The 16532-nt window shown below is 32.5% G+C and overlaps 1 protein-coding gene across 2 annotated transcripts in view; it reads right to left on the bottom strand.

Annotated features, from left to right (window-relative positions):
• Positions 1 to 5250: 5250 nt before the first annotated feature.
• LOC101887980 (serine/threonine-protein kinase grp) overlaps positions 5251 to 16532 on the bottom strand; it is a 99302-nt gene continuing 88020 nt past the window's right edge. For both annotated transcript variants that reach the window (XM_059130320.1, XM_059130321.1), the window contains 4 exons: positions 15853 to 16030; positions 15335 to 15477; positions 9242 to 9451; positions 5251 to 7498 (listed from right to left, as the gene is read on the bottom strand). In XM_059130320.1, coding sequence (XP_058986303.1) covers positions 6834 to 7498; positions 9242 to 9451; positions 15335 to 15477; positions 15853 to 16030 — 1196 coding nt within the window. In that variant the 3' untranslated portion in view covers positions 5251 to 6833. The remainder of the gene's footprint in view (positions 7499 to 9241; positions 9452 to 15334; positions 15478 to 15852; positions 16031 to 16532) is intronic.

The following is a 16532-nucleotide window of genomic DNA, read 5'->3' as shown; positions in this document are numbered from 1 at the left end:
AAACATTTTCGAACCATTTCATTCCACTGATGTTTCTTGGTTGTTAAGAAATTACACATACATACGTACGCATATGCAATTTTGTTTTGATGGTATGTGTGTGAACACGTCCATCATAGATCGACCAATCGCAATTGATCACAGGAAAGTTAACTTCTTAAATTGCTAATTACTTCTTACTACTTCTGTTCTCCTATTTCATTTTAGTTTTTCTCTGAAATTCTGAGAGATGGTTTTCTTCCTCGACTTTGTTTGTTGGTGTTGCACAGAAAGAAATAAATAATAAATTATATAATTACAAGGTGAAAAATATATATAACCTCTATTGAAAATAACAGGAGTGCAGAACTACAAAATATAGCACAATAACTAGTACACCCATTCATTCATTCTGCACGCCTAGTTTCGATTTTCATAATTGGTCAACTAGAAGCAGCAAGTAATAAGATTTTGTAATAATAAGAAATATATAAATATTTGTGGTGCCTCTAAATCTAGGTTCACCCATTGAGTTAGGTATAATTTTGAGAAAATACTAAATTTATAAAAATGATAAGTGATGCATAAACATCCTTAATGCAGAATTTAATTTTAATGCCTTTAATTGAAAAGTCGTATTTATTCTGTGTCCCTATTAAGTTTTTAGAATTTCTAAACAACTTTTCCAAAATATTGAGAGCAAATCTTGATTACACTCACTGGACATTGAGAAACTATGATATTTATTTCTCTGCGATCCCAGTAGTAAACTTACAATTTTTACTGGGAAACATCCTTTTTTACAACAGACAGATAGACCCACCCATACTCTTACAGACATATAATCTTATTGTTTGCAAATTACTTTTTTCTCTTCTGTTCTCCTGTTCGTTTTTAGAGTTTGTTTTAAATTTTGCGTTTTGTGCCTATCTGACGTTTTTGTGGCGCACAGGAAAAAATATAACAAAAAATATACTATTATTTAAAGTAACAGATATGTAGAACTACAAAAAATGTGCAGAGTAACCGGTACACCACTCATTAATTCGGCACACCTAATACCTACTTAGTGGCTAATGCATAAACTAGTAGGTAGGAAGAAGTAATAAGTCACGTCACTTAATAGGAAGTAATTATTTTAATCTCTAAATAAATTGGGAATTCTTTTTCAAAATTCGCTAAATTAAAAAATATGGCAGTTTTGAGGAGATTTATTTAAAAAAGGAAAGAAATTAAGCGAACAAGTGATGCACACAACCAATGTAATGGGAGCACAGAATTTTTAGAAGTAAGTATTAAACTTTTGGTGCTTCTGATTCACAATTCTCTGCTCCTGTTATAAAAATGGTCTAACAAATCAATCGGTAGAGGGATGGATGGATGGACGAAGAAAGAATGGAAAAACCAAATTAGCTTCTAACTCGCAATTCTGCGCGCCTGCCATAAATCAGCAGAGGAATGGATAAAAGGATTTACCATACAAAGTCGCGAAAGACAATATGATTAATTAATAATTAATTACACATTGAGTAGCGTAGGTGTTGTTGGCCCTATGCGGCAGATTGCCAAAGAAAGATTAAAAATTTGACCTTCTATTTTTTCTGCGACGCTGGCATTTCGTTTCCAGTTTTCACTAGGAATATTTATGAGAAAGAGAGATAGATATACATTTAAATATTTTATGTTAATAAGAACATATCTAACTTATTCTGTGTCCCTATTACGTTTTTGGATTTGTAATAAAAAAAAACCTTCCAAAATAAAGAGAAGAAAGTCAGTCGTTCGTGTGCCACCAAATCGAACAAGATTTTTTTGTAACGTAACAGGAATACATAACTGCAAAGCAGTTGCTACAATGAATAAATAAATTCTTATCTACCATTCATTAATTCTGATCACCAAGCAAGACAGGTCAGGTTCCTAGTTGCTGTTGATTTCATAAATAGTGAGTGATCAACAAGTAATACGGACAAATTGAACAATATTAAAATTTTTTTGTTGCCTGCAAAATATGTACGCCTATTACGTTAGGTATCGCTTAATAAATTCTTAAAATCGCATTTTTAAAAAAAGTAAGATCCTAACCAATCCAAATGAACAGCAAAGTGTGCCGGTGGTGGAACAACCTCAGTGTAACAGGGTCATAGAATTTTTAAAATAGTTATAATAATAAGTAAGCCTCCCTGATGACAATCCTGCGCCCCCAATACATGACGGATTAACGAATTTACTTTTAAAACTGTAAGGTAAGGAAGAAGGATAGGATAGATATGAAAAATAAAATTGTGAAAGATCAAGATGGCATATGGATAGATAATAAAATAACACTTTGGCAACATCCATATTTTCTGAATGCCTATTACAATAGCAACAAAGTCGAACTCTATACACATGTTTTATTGAAATAATAATCAATCAATCAATCTTTGTGGGAATTGTAAAAATAGCTTTTTGCTTTCCTTTCTGGGCGCCTGTTGTATTGATAAGATCTTATGATTTTTTGGGTCTTATGCCTACAAAGGGTTAAATATCATTAAATACGACCAAAAGTGCCTCATCGTTAACGATTTTTATTGGTAACTATATATTTCATATATTTTCTTGAACCAAAAAATATCAATCATTATTTGAAATTTTTTTTATTAATAAATTCTCCAGCAAATTAGACATTGAAAGCACCCGGGGTGCAGAAATTTAAAGGATATTTGATTTACAACTAAGGACTACAACTAAATTGAACATTTCTGGGCTCCTAACAAAGCTTGTACAAGGTGAGTGGAAAAATAATAAGGAATGAATCAAATGGTTTTTTTAAAAACAAACGATTCATTCTGGGCGCCTGGTGATATTTGCAAATTTTCATTAAATAAGCCGTGGCTCAAAAAATCGAAAACCTGCCAGTAACTGAAAATTGAATTCAAGTTTATTCAAATAATCAATCAATCAATCTTTGCTGGAAGTGTAAAGAGATTTCCTTTTGCTAATCTGGGCACCTGTTATAATGATAAGATTTCAAGATTTTTTGGGCCTTATGCCCACAAAGGGTTAAAAAATATTATTTTAATACGACCGAAAAATGCCTCATCGTTAACGGTAAATTCTCTAGCAAATTAGATATTAAGAGTACCAGGCGTGCAGAAATAGATGCTTGTATAAGGTGAGTGAAAAAATATGAACGAATCAAATGTTTTTTTTTTTTAAGAACAAACGATTTATTCTGGGCGCCTGGTGATATTCACAAATATTTTTTAAACAAGCCGTGGCTCAAAAAATTGAAAACCAGCTACTAACTAAAAATACTTTTTAATACAATTATTACGCTTTTTACGAAGTCAAATATTGGCAACACTGATTGAGACCCCTAAAACCATAACAAACTCATAAAAACACTGCCAACATCCATATTTTTCTGAATGCCTATTATTATAACGGCAACATAATCGAATTCAAGTTTATTCAAAAAATCTCAATCAATCTTTGCGGGAAGTGTAAAGAAATTGTCTTTTGCTGATTCTGAGCGCCTGGTATTTTTATGAGATTTTAAGATCTTTTAGGTCTAATGCCCACGAAGGGTTAAATAATATTTGATATGACCCAAAGTGCCTCAACGTTAACAAGGATTTTTGTCAAATTCTCCAAATAAGACATTAAGAGATTAAGTTAAAGGAGATTTGATTTACAACTAAGCACTACAATTGACTTGAACATATCTGGGCTCCTAGCAATGCTTGTGCAAGGTGAGTGGAAAAATATGGACGAATCAAATGCCTTTTTAAGAACAAACGATTTAATCTGGGCGCATGGTGACATTCACAAATATCTCTTAAACAAACCATGAGTAAGTGAGTGACTCAAAAAATCGAAAATCAGTAGTGTAAGTAACTAAGAATATTTTCCATTCAAATTATTACGATCTTAAAAAATAAAATATTGGCAACACTGTTTTAGACTCTCAAAGAGCATAACAAACATTTTGGTAACATCCATATTTTTCTGAATGCCTATTATAATAGCAACAAAGTCGGATTCTATACACAAGGTATATTTTTTTGCGGCAAATGTGTAGAAATTGCCATTTGCTAATTCTGGGCGCCTGTTATATTATTTATAAGATTTTTCAGGCCTTATGCCTTTCAAAAATATCATTTGACATGACCAAAAATGCCTCATCGTTAACGATTTTTGTTGGTAGCTCAAAAAATAAGTTAGAGCTACAACAGGTATCTTTGGACGAAATCCGTTTCTGGACATTAGGAGTCGACTTTACAGTGATTACACAATTTGTTCCAAACTTGATACATCACAATATTTGTTACAAAAATTATATTAGATTTAGAGATGGGCAAGATCGGTCCATAGTTCAAAATTTTGAATTTATACAAATGTTATACTGTGGGATGTGATAATGGACACCATTAGTCCACTTATTCTTGTACGCCTCCCTCAAAAGGTGAACCAACGTTCGGAGTAAGTATAACTCCCTTAAACCCATTCATTGCGATGGCATTAACATTCAATTTTTGCACGTTCCACGACCTCACGATTTTGGCCTGCTGATTGAAAGTGGTAACATATCGGACCGTCGTAGCGATAGGACCTTCCTCCAAAAACGTTCAAATTTTTTTGAAAATACTTTAGTCCAAACTTGATTCTTATCTTTCAAACTTAGGTATGAAGCAAATATGGAAACTATCGACTCCCTATCTTACACTATAATTTCTCTGGGAAATTTGTAAAAAAATGTGAGAAGGAATTGCAAGAGGAAATTCGAACCCTTCTTAATATCTTAAAATGTGGTGTATTGCCCTTCCGTTTGAAAATATATTTAGTCCTTAGAAGATCTAACATTTACCCATATTAATTGCAGAACAAAGATAGGTAAGCCATATTTTAATCTAGGCCTATAGTATTTCTTTCTCATAGCGAAATATGGGGATTATTCCAAAACGTGTAACATCCTTTTTGTAATTTAAATGTCTGTGAAGCTATATCGTAAATATTTAAAACACTTTTGGTATTTCATTTGATGGTTCCATAGACAAATAAACTCGCATGGCTCAATTGAAAAAAAAGTTTACGTAAATCAAAAAATATAGTTTATGGCATTTCTGACAAATATATTTATAAATACAAATATAAATAATATATAAATTAGAATACATCCAGACATTATTGTCATTGCCACAAAAATTGTGTTGATTGCATTTCAATTTGTAATTGAACTTACCTCTAATCAAAAACCGTTTATAACAAATGAAACATCGATATAGCTTTTTTTTATTTATAAAAAAATACATTTTTTATTTGTTCACAGTTCACTATATATAAATAAGATTCGTACACGACAAAAAAAAAACAACGAGTCTACATTTAAGGCATTTCTGTAGTTCAGATACATTTATGGACATAAACATTAGGGAAATATAAGTAAAGAATTTATCGGTTATAAGAAATTGCCCTTATTCAACATTAAATAATATAATATAGGAGAGAATTATACGGCAATATTCGCATTTGAAGCTAACAAATAATTGTCTCTTATATTCAAGCAGAACCAATTGGTTGTGACATTAAACCAATCAATAAATAATAGAAATATAAAATGAAAACCACAAAGAATAACGTTGAAGAATTGTAAAAGATAGTGGACTATAACTAAGGTATTTCAGAACAATGATGAATAAATAAAACGGGGTTTACAGAATTAAAAACAAATTACTTCCAGACTGGACTATCGGACAACTAATTGATCCATCGTAAAGATAAGTTCTCGATTTTTAATCGTCTATGCATGTAATATTCTTGACTGGCTCCTCTTAACTCAACTTGCACCCTGTCAATCACAAATAATTTTGCTTTTTGCAAAGATGATTCTGGACGAGATATTATATGCATCCTTAGACTTTTTTGATTTTCTGTTTTTTTAAAGATCGTGTCTCAAGACTTTCTTTTGGTATCAGTCGTTTATAAAAAATATTGAGCTTCTGTTCAAATAATCTTATTTTCTTGTCTAAAACTCCTATATATTCGCCTAAAAAAATCCCTCCCGTTTTTCTACCTAGATTTAGTTGTCTACTAAAGCACCCTTTGAGAATGTTTCAGGATGTCTTGTAGGTCTATGTAGACTCCATCTGTTGTCTACAAGACTTCTTCTGGTCGTCTATAAACCGACTGCTTATCAAAAGAAAATAAACGCTAAAAAAACATCACTTCTATGAGTGTTTTTTTTTTTTAATTTTTTTAATTGGAAAACAAACAATTTTTCTTTCGCATTCTGATTTTTTGAAAATAATATTACAGCCCCTTAAATTTCCCTCAGATGTTTTCTGTAAAGACTCCTCTTATCTCTCTGAAAATTCTTCTTTCAAGTTGCTTATAAAGATACCATGGAGGTCTTTTTAAAATATGCCATTTTTATCATCTACAAAGGCGCTTTTCTGTCGGCTCTAAGGAGACCTTTCTGAATAGATTTTTTTGGTGGATATTAAATAAAACTTCATGGCCGACTTCAGTGATCAAGTCAAAATAACTTTCGGAGCTCTCTTCGGGGTGTTTGCAAAGTCATTGGGATCCTGTAAAGATGACTTCCTTGATGTCTATAAAGTCCATATTTTAAACTTTATTAGTTGACAGTCACTTAAAAATTATCATAAATCGTAGTCCACTCTGCAAGTAATTTTTTCTGAACCTTCTATTTAAGACAGACTTTAAGAAAATATAGAATATATGAATACAAAATTTTCTTTAAAAAATAATAGAAAAGAAGAGAGAAAACAAAAAAACGTTTAAATCTAGACATTACATTCTTCTTAGCATAAAACGAAAAAAAAACCTTATTTTTCTCCTTCCCTCATCTAGGGCACACAATTCGTTGCAATGGCTATGGGCCATGTCACTGGACCCTTTTGCACAATATCCTCCATAAGTTGTTTGATTCGTATGAAACGCCGTTTAAATTCCAAACCACAACCCTTCGAGAGGCGGAAATCTAACAGAATTTTACCATCCATTTCAATGAGATGAGCCTTAAATACTAAATTCAATTTCGATTTATCAATCGTACTGATGGTCACAACCAGATTATCTTCACAAATTTTATAGGTATAGCCCAGTTTTTCGATGGTGGCCACCAAACGTTTGAGCGTATCATCGTGTCGCGTCGAGACAAAGAATCGTGTCATGCGTCGCACCAAACGTTGGAAGAGATTCTGTGATGCGGATTGAGTTTGATTCATTTGGGTGCATAGCAGCAAGTCATCCAACATGGCTGGTTGTGAGAAACAGAAACCCAAACGATGTTCACGTGCTGCGGCGGGGAGGTTATCGACCTCTTGAGGATTAGCAGGAGCTTCAAAATCATTGCGGAATACTGGCAGGGGTTGTGAGCAATAGTTGCGTGATATGGAATCATCGAGATTGTTACTGCCACTGTGATTACTTGACATTTGCCGGGGCCTCTTGGCCTTGGGTGAACGTATCTCCAAGGCTGCTGCGGAATCGACCAAGTCACGAGCACGATCTGTAGGATAGACAAGTGGATGGGAGTTAGTTTCGAAATTGTAGTCCTTTTTGAAAGGGAGATTATTTTTTAAAAATTATAAAAACAAAACAGAATTGCTGAACATAAAACGCAAAAATCATTTGGTTTTTGGTAATAAAGCTCTATGGAATCTGAAATACACCATACAGCTAAAATCACCAAAGATCAAATAACATGCAAACTCAAAATAAAAAGCAAAAACACAGGCACACAAAAGCTAAATTAAAAAATGCAAGAAAATATTTATTTAAAAAAAAAACAAAACTTAAAAACATTAGAGTTTAAAATTGAGACCCGTGAGACGCCCTTCAGGACGCCATTAGAACTTAAAAAACACTTGGAGATAAAATCGAGACCCTCGAAAACGCCCTTCATAGAGACGCGTTTCACACGACGTCTATAGAAACTCCTATCAGGACGCCTACAGAGACGCCTATCAAGACGTCTATAGAGACGCCTTTCAAGACGTCTACAGAGATGCCTTTCAAGACGTCTATAGAGACGCCTTTCCCAGGACGTCTATAGAGACGCCTTTCCCAGGACGTCTATAGAGACGCCTTTCACAGGACGTCTATAGCGACGCCTTTCACAGGACGTCTATAGAGACGCCTTTCACAGGACGTCTATAGAGACGCCTTTCACAAGACGTCTATAAAGACGCCTTTCACAGGATGTCTATAGAGACGCCTTTCTTAGGACTGCTATAGAGACGTCTTTCACGGAACATCTATAGAGACGTCTTTCACGGAACATCTATAGAGACGCCTTTCACAGGACGTCTATAGAGACAGCCTTCAGACATCTTCAGGACTTCTATAGAGACGCCTTTTAAGGTGTCTATAGAGACGCCTTTCAAGACGTCTATAGAGACGCCTTTCAAGACATCTATAGAGACGCCTTTCAAGACATCTATAGAGACGCCTTTCAAGACGACTATGGAGACGCCTTTCACAGGACGTCTATAGAGACGCCTTTCAAGACGTCTATAGAGGCGCCCATAGGGGCTCCATTTAGGACCCCAATAAAAATGCCTCTCACGACGTCTATAGAGACGCCTTTCAGGACCTCTATAGAGACGCCTTTCAGGACCTCTATAGAGACGCCTTTCAGGACGTCTATGGAGGCGCCTTTCAGGACTTTCAGTTCTGGATTTCTCTCTTTCAGAGGTCTTTCAAGGCACCTACACATAAGACTTTGAAGCCTTAAGTAAAGAAGCCTCCCAAGCGTGCTCTCTTCAAATCGTTGTCGTTTTTTTCTTAATTTTTTCGGCTGTTTCAGCGCATTGTCAATGCTTTGGTAATCTAGCTTTATGAAGGTATCAAATCTATCATACAGCTAAAGCGCCAAAGCTATGATAAGATGCGCATATCTGTAGAGATTTTGGTTTCTTTTCACGTTTATGAAAATATTTCACCATTACTTTCAAATTTACCTTGAGTTCTGGGAAAACGTTAGGCAAGGTACAAAGTGAACCCCAGATTTTTTCTAAAATAACATTGAGAGTCACTAAGTACCTGAACAAAAGTTTTCCGATCAGATGAAAGAAAATAAAATTTCTTTGGAGCGATTGAACATCCCACACATATTTTTGATGCAGAACTTAGAATATGTCCTTTACAACAATAAATATATCACATCACAAATATTTTTTTGAAACTTTTCAATAATTTCACACTTCACTTTCAAATTAAAAAAAAAAATGGAATTTTGAAAAGTCCTTACCATTATCGGCGAATTCCATGTGACACCATTTGTGGGCCATAATTTTGTCCAGGGTCAGACGATGGCTAGGATTAGTGGCCAGCACTTTGCGCAGCAGGGAAATAGCCAATGTATCCAATTTACTCCAGGGTGTTTGTGTGGACCAACGATCATTATCCTTCCAATTGATAAACTCCTGGCACTGGACAGAAGGTTCATCCCACGGCAATTCTAAATTGAAAATAAAAAAAACGAAATTATTAAACTTTGTTATAAAAATCCACAAAACAAAGAATTTTTTTAAATAATTTGATGAGTGGTGATATGCCGGGTTTGCAACGAGAGGTGTTATTTGAGGTCTCCGGTATTTCCCAGGTATAAAAAATGAACATCTAATAGTTTATCTGAAGAATTTATATTTTTAAATACCAAAATAACACCCCTTATTGAAAATATTATTATCATATTATGATGCTGATTGCATTGCAATTGCTGGGTGAGGAGGGTGATGATGTCCATCCATGGTTATTAAGATTTTCTATTTTGCTTAATTTGTATTATTATTAAATATTTTTTTTAATTTCATTTGATGGTGCAGTAGTAGTTTATTTGGTGGTAGTGGTGGTTGGCAAGCAATTTAAGCTGGAGCTTTGGTATAAAAGCTTTAGATGATATTTAAAAATTATTTTCCAAACAAGAAAATCTACAGCTAGAATACCAAAGAAACAGCAAAAATGAACGATTTTGTGAATAGAACCAAACAATAATTTAAAAAAACATAAATGTTAATGGTGATTTAATTTTTTTTTTGCATTTCTTTCTTTTAAGTCATTTTTTTTTTTTTTTGCTTTGATTGTGTCTTGTTATTTTTTTTATTTGGCCATATAACAGTGATGATAACAATGACAATGGTGACACACACACGATGATAACATATAATAGTAATAATATGTATAAAATCTATAGAAATAAAAATGTATATATAGTCTAACCATTTTTAAACTAAAAATTTTAAGGTAATGTTGGCATAGATTTTAATAGATTAAGAACACAGAACTGAACAACCTTTAAATAAATGATGTCAATTATAAATGTCCCCTTATGAACCCAATTTTAACACTCCCTGGGGACAATTTTTCTTCTGCATGGACTGAAAACAAATCTAGCACAACCTGCAACAATCTGCTATTATCAAAATGTTATTATTACAATGTTTTATATAAAAATTATCTAAGACCTTCAAAGTTAATTTTAATTAGTTTATAATCTCAAAACGGGAACCTGTATTGAAAAAATTTAGGGGCATTTGGCATCCACTAAAAATGCAAGGAAATAAACTATAGGTTATCAAGGTAGGAATTATAGCTGAAACCTTGAAAACACCAATCTCATGGAAAATCCTAACGAGGTAGTAGACCTTTATATAGAGACAATTTTCCTAAAGGAACATGGAGAACTAATAATACCAAAATAGCTAATATTATAAAAAAGTATTCTGAAGCCTTCAAAGTACTTAAACGGGGAAGACACTTCAAAATAACGAAAATCATAGGTTATGCTTACTATATAGTTTGGAGACCTTAGTATCATTTGGTATTAAAATAAAAGAAAAAAATTATTTTCCCTTAAAAACCCTTAAAAATAAATATTAAAAATCCAGAACTCGAAACCACTTTAAAAAGTCATGGTAGACTCTTTCGGGTTTTCAAAAATATTTTTAGGAAATCTTCGTTTCTAAATCTAAATGACTTACATAGTCTATATTTTAAAAATTCAAATTTCTGGTCATTCGGTATAAAAAAAAATATACGTTTCTGGCTTCAAAAATGTTAAGACGCATTTTAGGAGGCAAATTAGGAAGTCTACAGTGACGCCATCTAGGACGCCTACAAAGACGCCTTCTAGGACATATACAAAGGGGCCTTTCAGGACTTCAATAAAGACGACTTTCAGGACGTCTATTGAGATGCATTACACGACGTCTTTAGAGACGTCCTATAAAGACGCCATTTAGGACGTCTATAAAGATGCCATTCAGGACCTTCACAAAGACGACTTTCAGGATGTCTATAAATATGCCTTTTAGAACTTTTATAGTGACGCCTTTAAGGAACGTCATTCGGGACGGCTATGAAGAGCTTTTAGGTCGTTTATAAAAACTTATTTTTGCACGACTATAGGGACGATTTCAGGACATCTATAAAGATTTAAAAAAAATCCACGAAATCATGTTTAGAAAATCTTCTTTTTTGACCCTATTTTTTAAGAAAAATATATTTTCTGTTTTTTTTAATATATTTTGGGGTTTCGAAAATAATTGTAAAAAATAGTTTTGTTACTTCCAAAAATATATTTGCTTGAAAATTTACATTTGTAAAAAAAGGTCCCCAAAAATATTTTTATAATGTTTAAAAAGGTTTCTATTCTGACACTTTAGAGGCTGTCACGAAAAATTGACATTTTTAACCTCGCCACAGAAATGTTTGTAAACAAAACATTCTTCAGCTTTCCGAATTATTTTTAAAAAATTCACGATTTGTCCCTTAAATAATTCTAGATCAGAAAAATTAGTTTTTTTTTTAAACCTAAAGAGGCAATTTTTTTTATTTGATTTAGATATAAAGTTTCTAAAACTATGTTAAATATGAAAACTTCAAAAAAATGGTTTAAGAAATTTCATCATTCTTGGTGAAATCCTCTTAAAAATCTGAGTTTCAGTTGAATTTTCTGGTTTTAAAAGTAAATTTTATATTCACCAAAAAAAAAAGCTTTTCTAAAAATCCATGATACTGGCCCATCCATTGTTAGAATTTTTAGAACTTTGTTAGAACTTTAAATCAAAATTTATTTTATTTATTTATTTAATCTTATTATTAGTATTATAATTATTATTGTTTTTTTTTTTTTTTAATTAACACAATTCTGAAAATAATCTCGATTTTGACTCTAAAGCTCTAACACTTTTTAAACACCAATAAAACATTTAAAAAAAGTCCACGATTGCAATGATTTTTTGCATAAAAGTATTTACTTTGAATAATAAACAAACGTTATTTTTATAAAAACAACAATAAAAGGATTAAGCCTGACCATTTTGCAACCATAATTTTTTTTTTTTGAAAATGTGAATTTTGGCTAAACATTAAATTCTTTTAATTTCTCTCAAATTTGTCAACTTGTGTAAATGTAATAGAGCATAGCATAATACATACATTTATTTATATTTTATTTGTAGCAATACCCAAAATGTGCTTCCGGCACAGATAAATGCAGAAGAAGACTATAGATAGACACATCGTTGCAACTATCTTTAAAACTGATGGAGGAAGTTAAAGAGATGTGCACAAAAAAACAGCATTTAGATGTTCATATATTTTTAGATTAATTAAAATTGCACTTTTATAGATTTTCTGGCCAGTACTTTGTTATTTAATATTAAGTTGTATACAATAACACATTTATGAAGTTAGATATTATTTTGTACACAACAAATGGTGGGAGACATGCAAAGTGCTATGTTATTTTTGAATGACATTTATTTTATAATAAATATAAAAGATAATTTAAACAAAATTTTAATTGGAATTGGGAATTAAGTTATTAAAAGAAGAGGTAAATGCGGCAATCGTTTGCAGAAACAATATTCTTTATTAAAATATAAAAGGCTAGTAACAAAAGACGGTGCTATCTCACACACAAGCAACGAAATAATTGCTCCTTTAAAAATTGGTCCCGGGCTCTTTATTATTTATTATCACCATACCTTGAGACTTATTGCTATGGGTTCACTACGTGAAATATAAAGTCTATACCAACAGGTGGCGCCGATTCAAAATCCTTTAGATGTAATTTGTGAGGCTATTGAGGACATATTGTCCTTCATTAAGGAATTAAGAATGGATTTGTTTTAGATTTATTTAGAGGGACTAAGCGTGGATTTATTTTCTAATGATTTTAATATTTTGTCCTGAAATTTTTTTTAAATATTTTTTTCTGGTTTTTTTAAGAATTTATGTGAGGAACAAAGTGTGGATTTTTTCTGAGGCCAAGGCGTTGACTTTTTAGGATTTTTTGTATGTGAGGCTATCGGCGACATTAACAAGCGAAATAATAAAGACCTGATCATTTATTTAGAAAAAACGGTAATTTCTTTCGGCCGGGTCGAACTTTGAATAGCCTCCACCATTTGGAACGAATTTGGAAATTTAAAAAAAAATAAAATCCGTTAAAAATACTATTAAAATCTTTAAAATACCGAATATAGGCCATTACAATATTCAAATACGAAATTCCAAAAAATTCCGCTAAATAATGTACCTAAAATCGTCAAAATACCGAATATAGGGAGGTGCCGTTATATGGGGGCTATACGAAGACCTGTATCTGCATAGACAATTTCATGTCACAGGCTGTAGTACTTATTAGGAACTTCAAATACAAAATTTCAAACAATTCCGGTTAATATTGTCGCTAAAATAATCAAAATACCGAATATACCGAATACGACGACATGAGCCTGTATACACAACTTTTTTAATTGCTGTAGTACCCACTAGGAACTCTAAATATGACATGTGAAACGATTCCGGTGAATAATGTTGCTGAAATCATCAAAATACCGAATATCGGCAGTACCGTTGTATGGGGAATAAAAGATATCGTGGATCTATATCGACAATTCTCTTTCAGGAGGTAAAATACTTAGAAATAACTTCTTATTTGGATTTTCAGATAATTCCATTAAAAAAGGAAGCTAAAATCATCCAAATATCGAATATATGGATGTACCGTTATATGGGAGACATACAATATCGTGGAATATCGGAAGGAACGCCCTGCGTGGATTTTCAGACAATTCCATTGAAAAATTTTGGACACAATTATCAAAGTACCGAATATCGGGGGTACCGTTATATGGGGGCTATATGATATCGTGGACCAATATAACCCATCTTCGAACTTGGCCTACCTGCGGACAAAATACTCATCTGTGGAAAATGTTAGTTTCCTATCTTAATCCGTTTTGACTCTAGCGTGATTACAACAGACGTACGGACGGACAGGGCAAAATCGTCATAGAATGTTACGCTGATCAAGAATATATAAACTTTGTTAGGTTTAAAATTATTAGTTCAATGAGTTACATACTGTGTATGGTGGAGGTTATAAAAAATAGTTAAAATTTTAAATAGTTAAAAATGTATGTGTACGCCTACAATTATGCTACAAAAAAGCTATGATAATGGAAAGTAAAGAAAATGCCACTTTACTTATGTCTCTAATCTGGCCTTTTGGAAAGACGAGATAATTTGTCTTAAGGTAAGGGTACATAAACAGCTTGGCATCATGGTTGGGCACATTAATGTCAAATTATAAAGGGAAACGACGGCAGAATTCGAATTCGGCTCTGGTATTCCTTTATGATATGTCCATGACCAGACTTCAAGCTGTTTATGTACTTATCCCTTTAGTCCTTACGGATTTAAAGAAATTTCCTCACAAATTTTAAAGTTTCTAAAATTTCCTATACTCCTCCTTAAACTCTTCTATAACCATTATTCTCTTTTTTTCCTTATATTTCTGGTACTCGATGAAATTTTAATTAAAACTTAAACAACATTTAACCTCAAAATGCCATAAACTATGTCCCTAGAAAAACAAAGTTAAACAAAATTCCTTAAAATAAGCCACTCTGTGAAAACAAATGCACAAAAACAAAACAAACAAAAAAAAAAACAATTAGAAAAACAAAAAAACGAAACTTGACAAAGAAATAAAACACAACACTTGAAGTTTTCTTCTTGGAACGATGGATGTTAAAATGATGATAATGATGATACGACGCACTTCTTTTTTTTTAAATGCCATGCTGGAAAGTTGATTGCTCAAGTTGGTGTGGTGGTGGGTGGTGAGCCAATCAACTAGTTTTCCACATCCAACCGAGCCGAAACAACAAAAACATCAGTAGTGCGGAAAAGTGCAAGTAAGTAAGGAAGGAAAACATGAAGAAAATTAATGAAAACTGAAAAGTTAAGATGAGAGCCGCAAGCAAGCAGCTAATGAAGATAACGCCAAGTAAAAGAAGAAGATAATGAAGAAGTCATACAAACTTACCACCAGCCAACATTGTAACCAGGATAATGCCACACGACCAAATATCTGCTGGCTGGGCATGATAGGGCTTTAGCAGGACTTCAGGGGCCACATAGGGTAGGGTGCCACAGCGTTTATCCAACAACCGTTCCTTGCCTTTGCATCTAAAAAAAGGGGAATTAAAAACCATTAATTAAATTTGTTTCCAGGAAAAACAATTTGAAATAAACGATAAGAGAAACTATCGATTACGGCAAGGGAATATTGATTTTGAATAAAAATATTGGGTATTTTAATATAAAATGAAAATATTATAAATATTAACGTAGTTATCGATTATATTAAATATTGAAAAAGTTTAGTGATTTGTAATATAAATTAAAAATATTTTGAATTGTCTGTGTCAATTCAATATTTTCTTTTCAGCCGTAATAGATATTTTTCTCATACTCATTTGATATTTGTTTTCAAATATGTTCTAACTTTTAATTCTTCTTTAATTTTCTTCTTAGGTGATAAGTTGTAGTGTACCTAAATACCTAAACATGGTGGCCATTCCAAAATCGGATATCTTGATATTGTCATGTTCGTCTAGTAGCAGGTTTTCTGGTTTCAAATCACGATGTGTAATGCCACGTTGATGCAGATACTGGACACCGGACAGGAGCTGTGTGAAATACCGCTGAGCTTCGTGTTGCGGCATCCCGACATCGGGTTCTGTAAAAAAATAAGAAAAAACAATATTATTTTTTTTGATATTTAAAAAATTATTTTAAATACTAATAAAAATTTGATCTGAGGAAACCAAAAGAACGAAATAAAAATGGTAACTATTGCAATTAACGTAATTTGATACCAAAATAAGATTTTGAAGGAACAAATATAGGATAAAGGACAACATACTTTATTTAGCTTAACTAACCTTTTAAGCAGTTACGAGAAATTTGAAAGTACAATTAGGGATATTCAACAATTTTTACCCAGATTTCTCCGAGGGAGGCTCTAAGCGCAGACTTTTTAAGATTTTTTTGGGGGAAATGCCAGCGCTCTATTTATTCACTTTTTAAAATTATTAAAAAGAGCATTATAGAGTTTATTTTTGACATATTTTTTAAGAAGCTACCAGGGAGTAATCTGATCTACATTTGGTGGGACTACCAGAACTTTAATTTTTTTTCCCGCGTAAACAAAAGTGGATTTTTCTGAGGAACTAAGCATG

The sequence above is a fragment of the Musca domestica genome, unplaced genomic scaffold (genome assembly GCF_030504385.1).
Source record: "Musca domestica strain aabys unplaced genomic scaffold, Musca_domestica.polishedcontigs.V.1.1 72, whole genome shotgun sequence".
Classification (NCBI taxonomy): domain Eukaryota; kingdom Metazoa; phylum Arthropoda; class Insecta; order Diptera; family Muscidae; genus Musca; species Musca domestica.
This window is presented reverse-complemented; position numbering and strand designations above follow the sequence as displayed.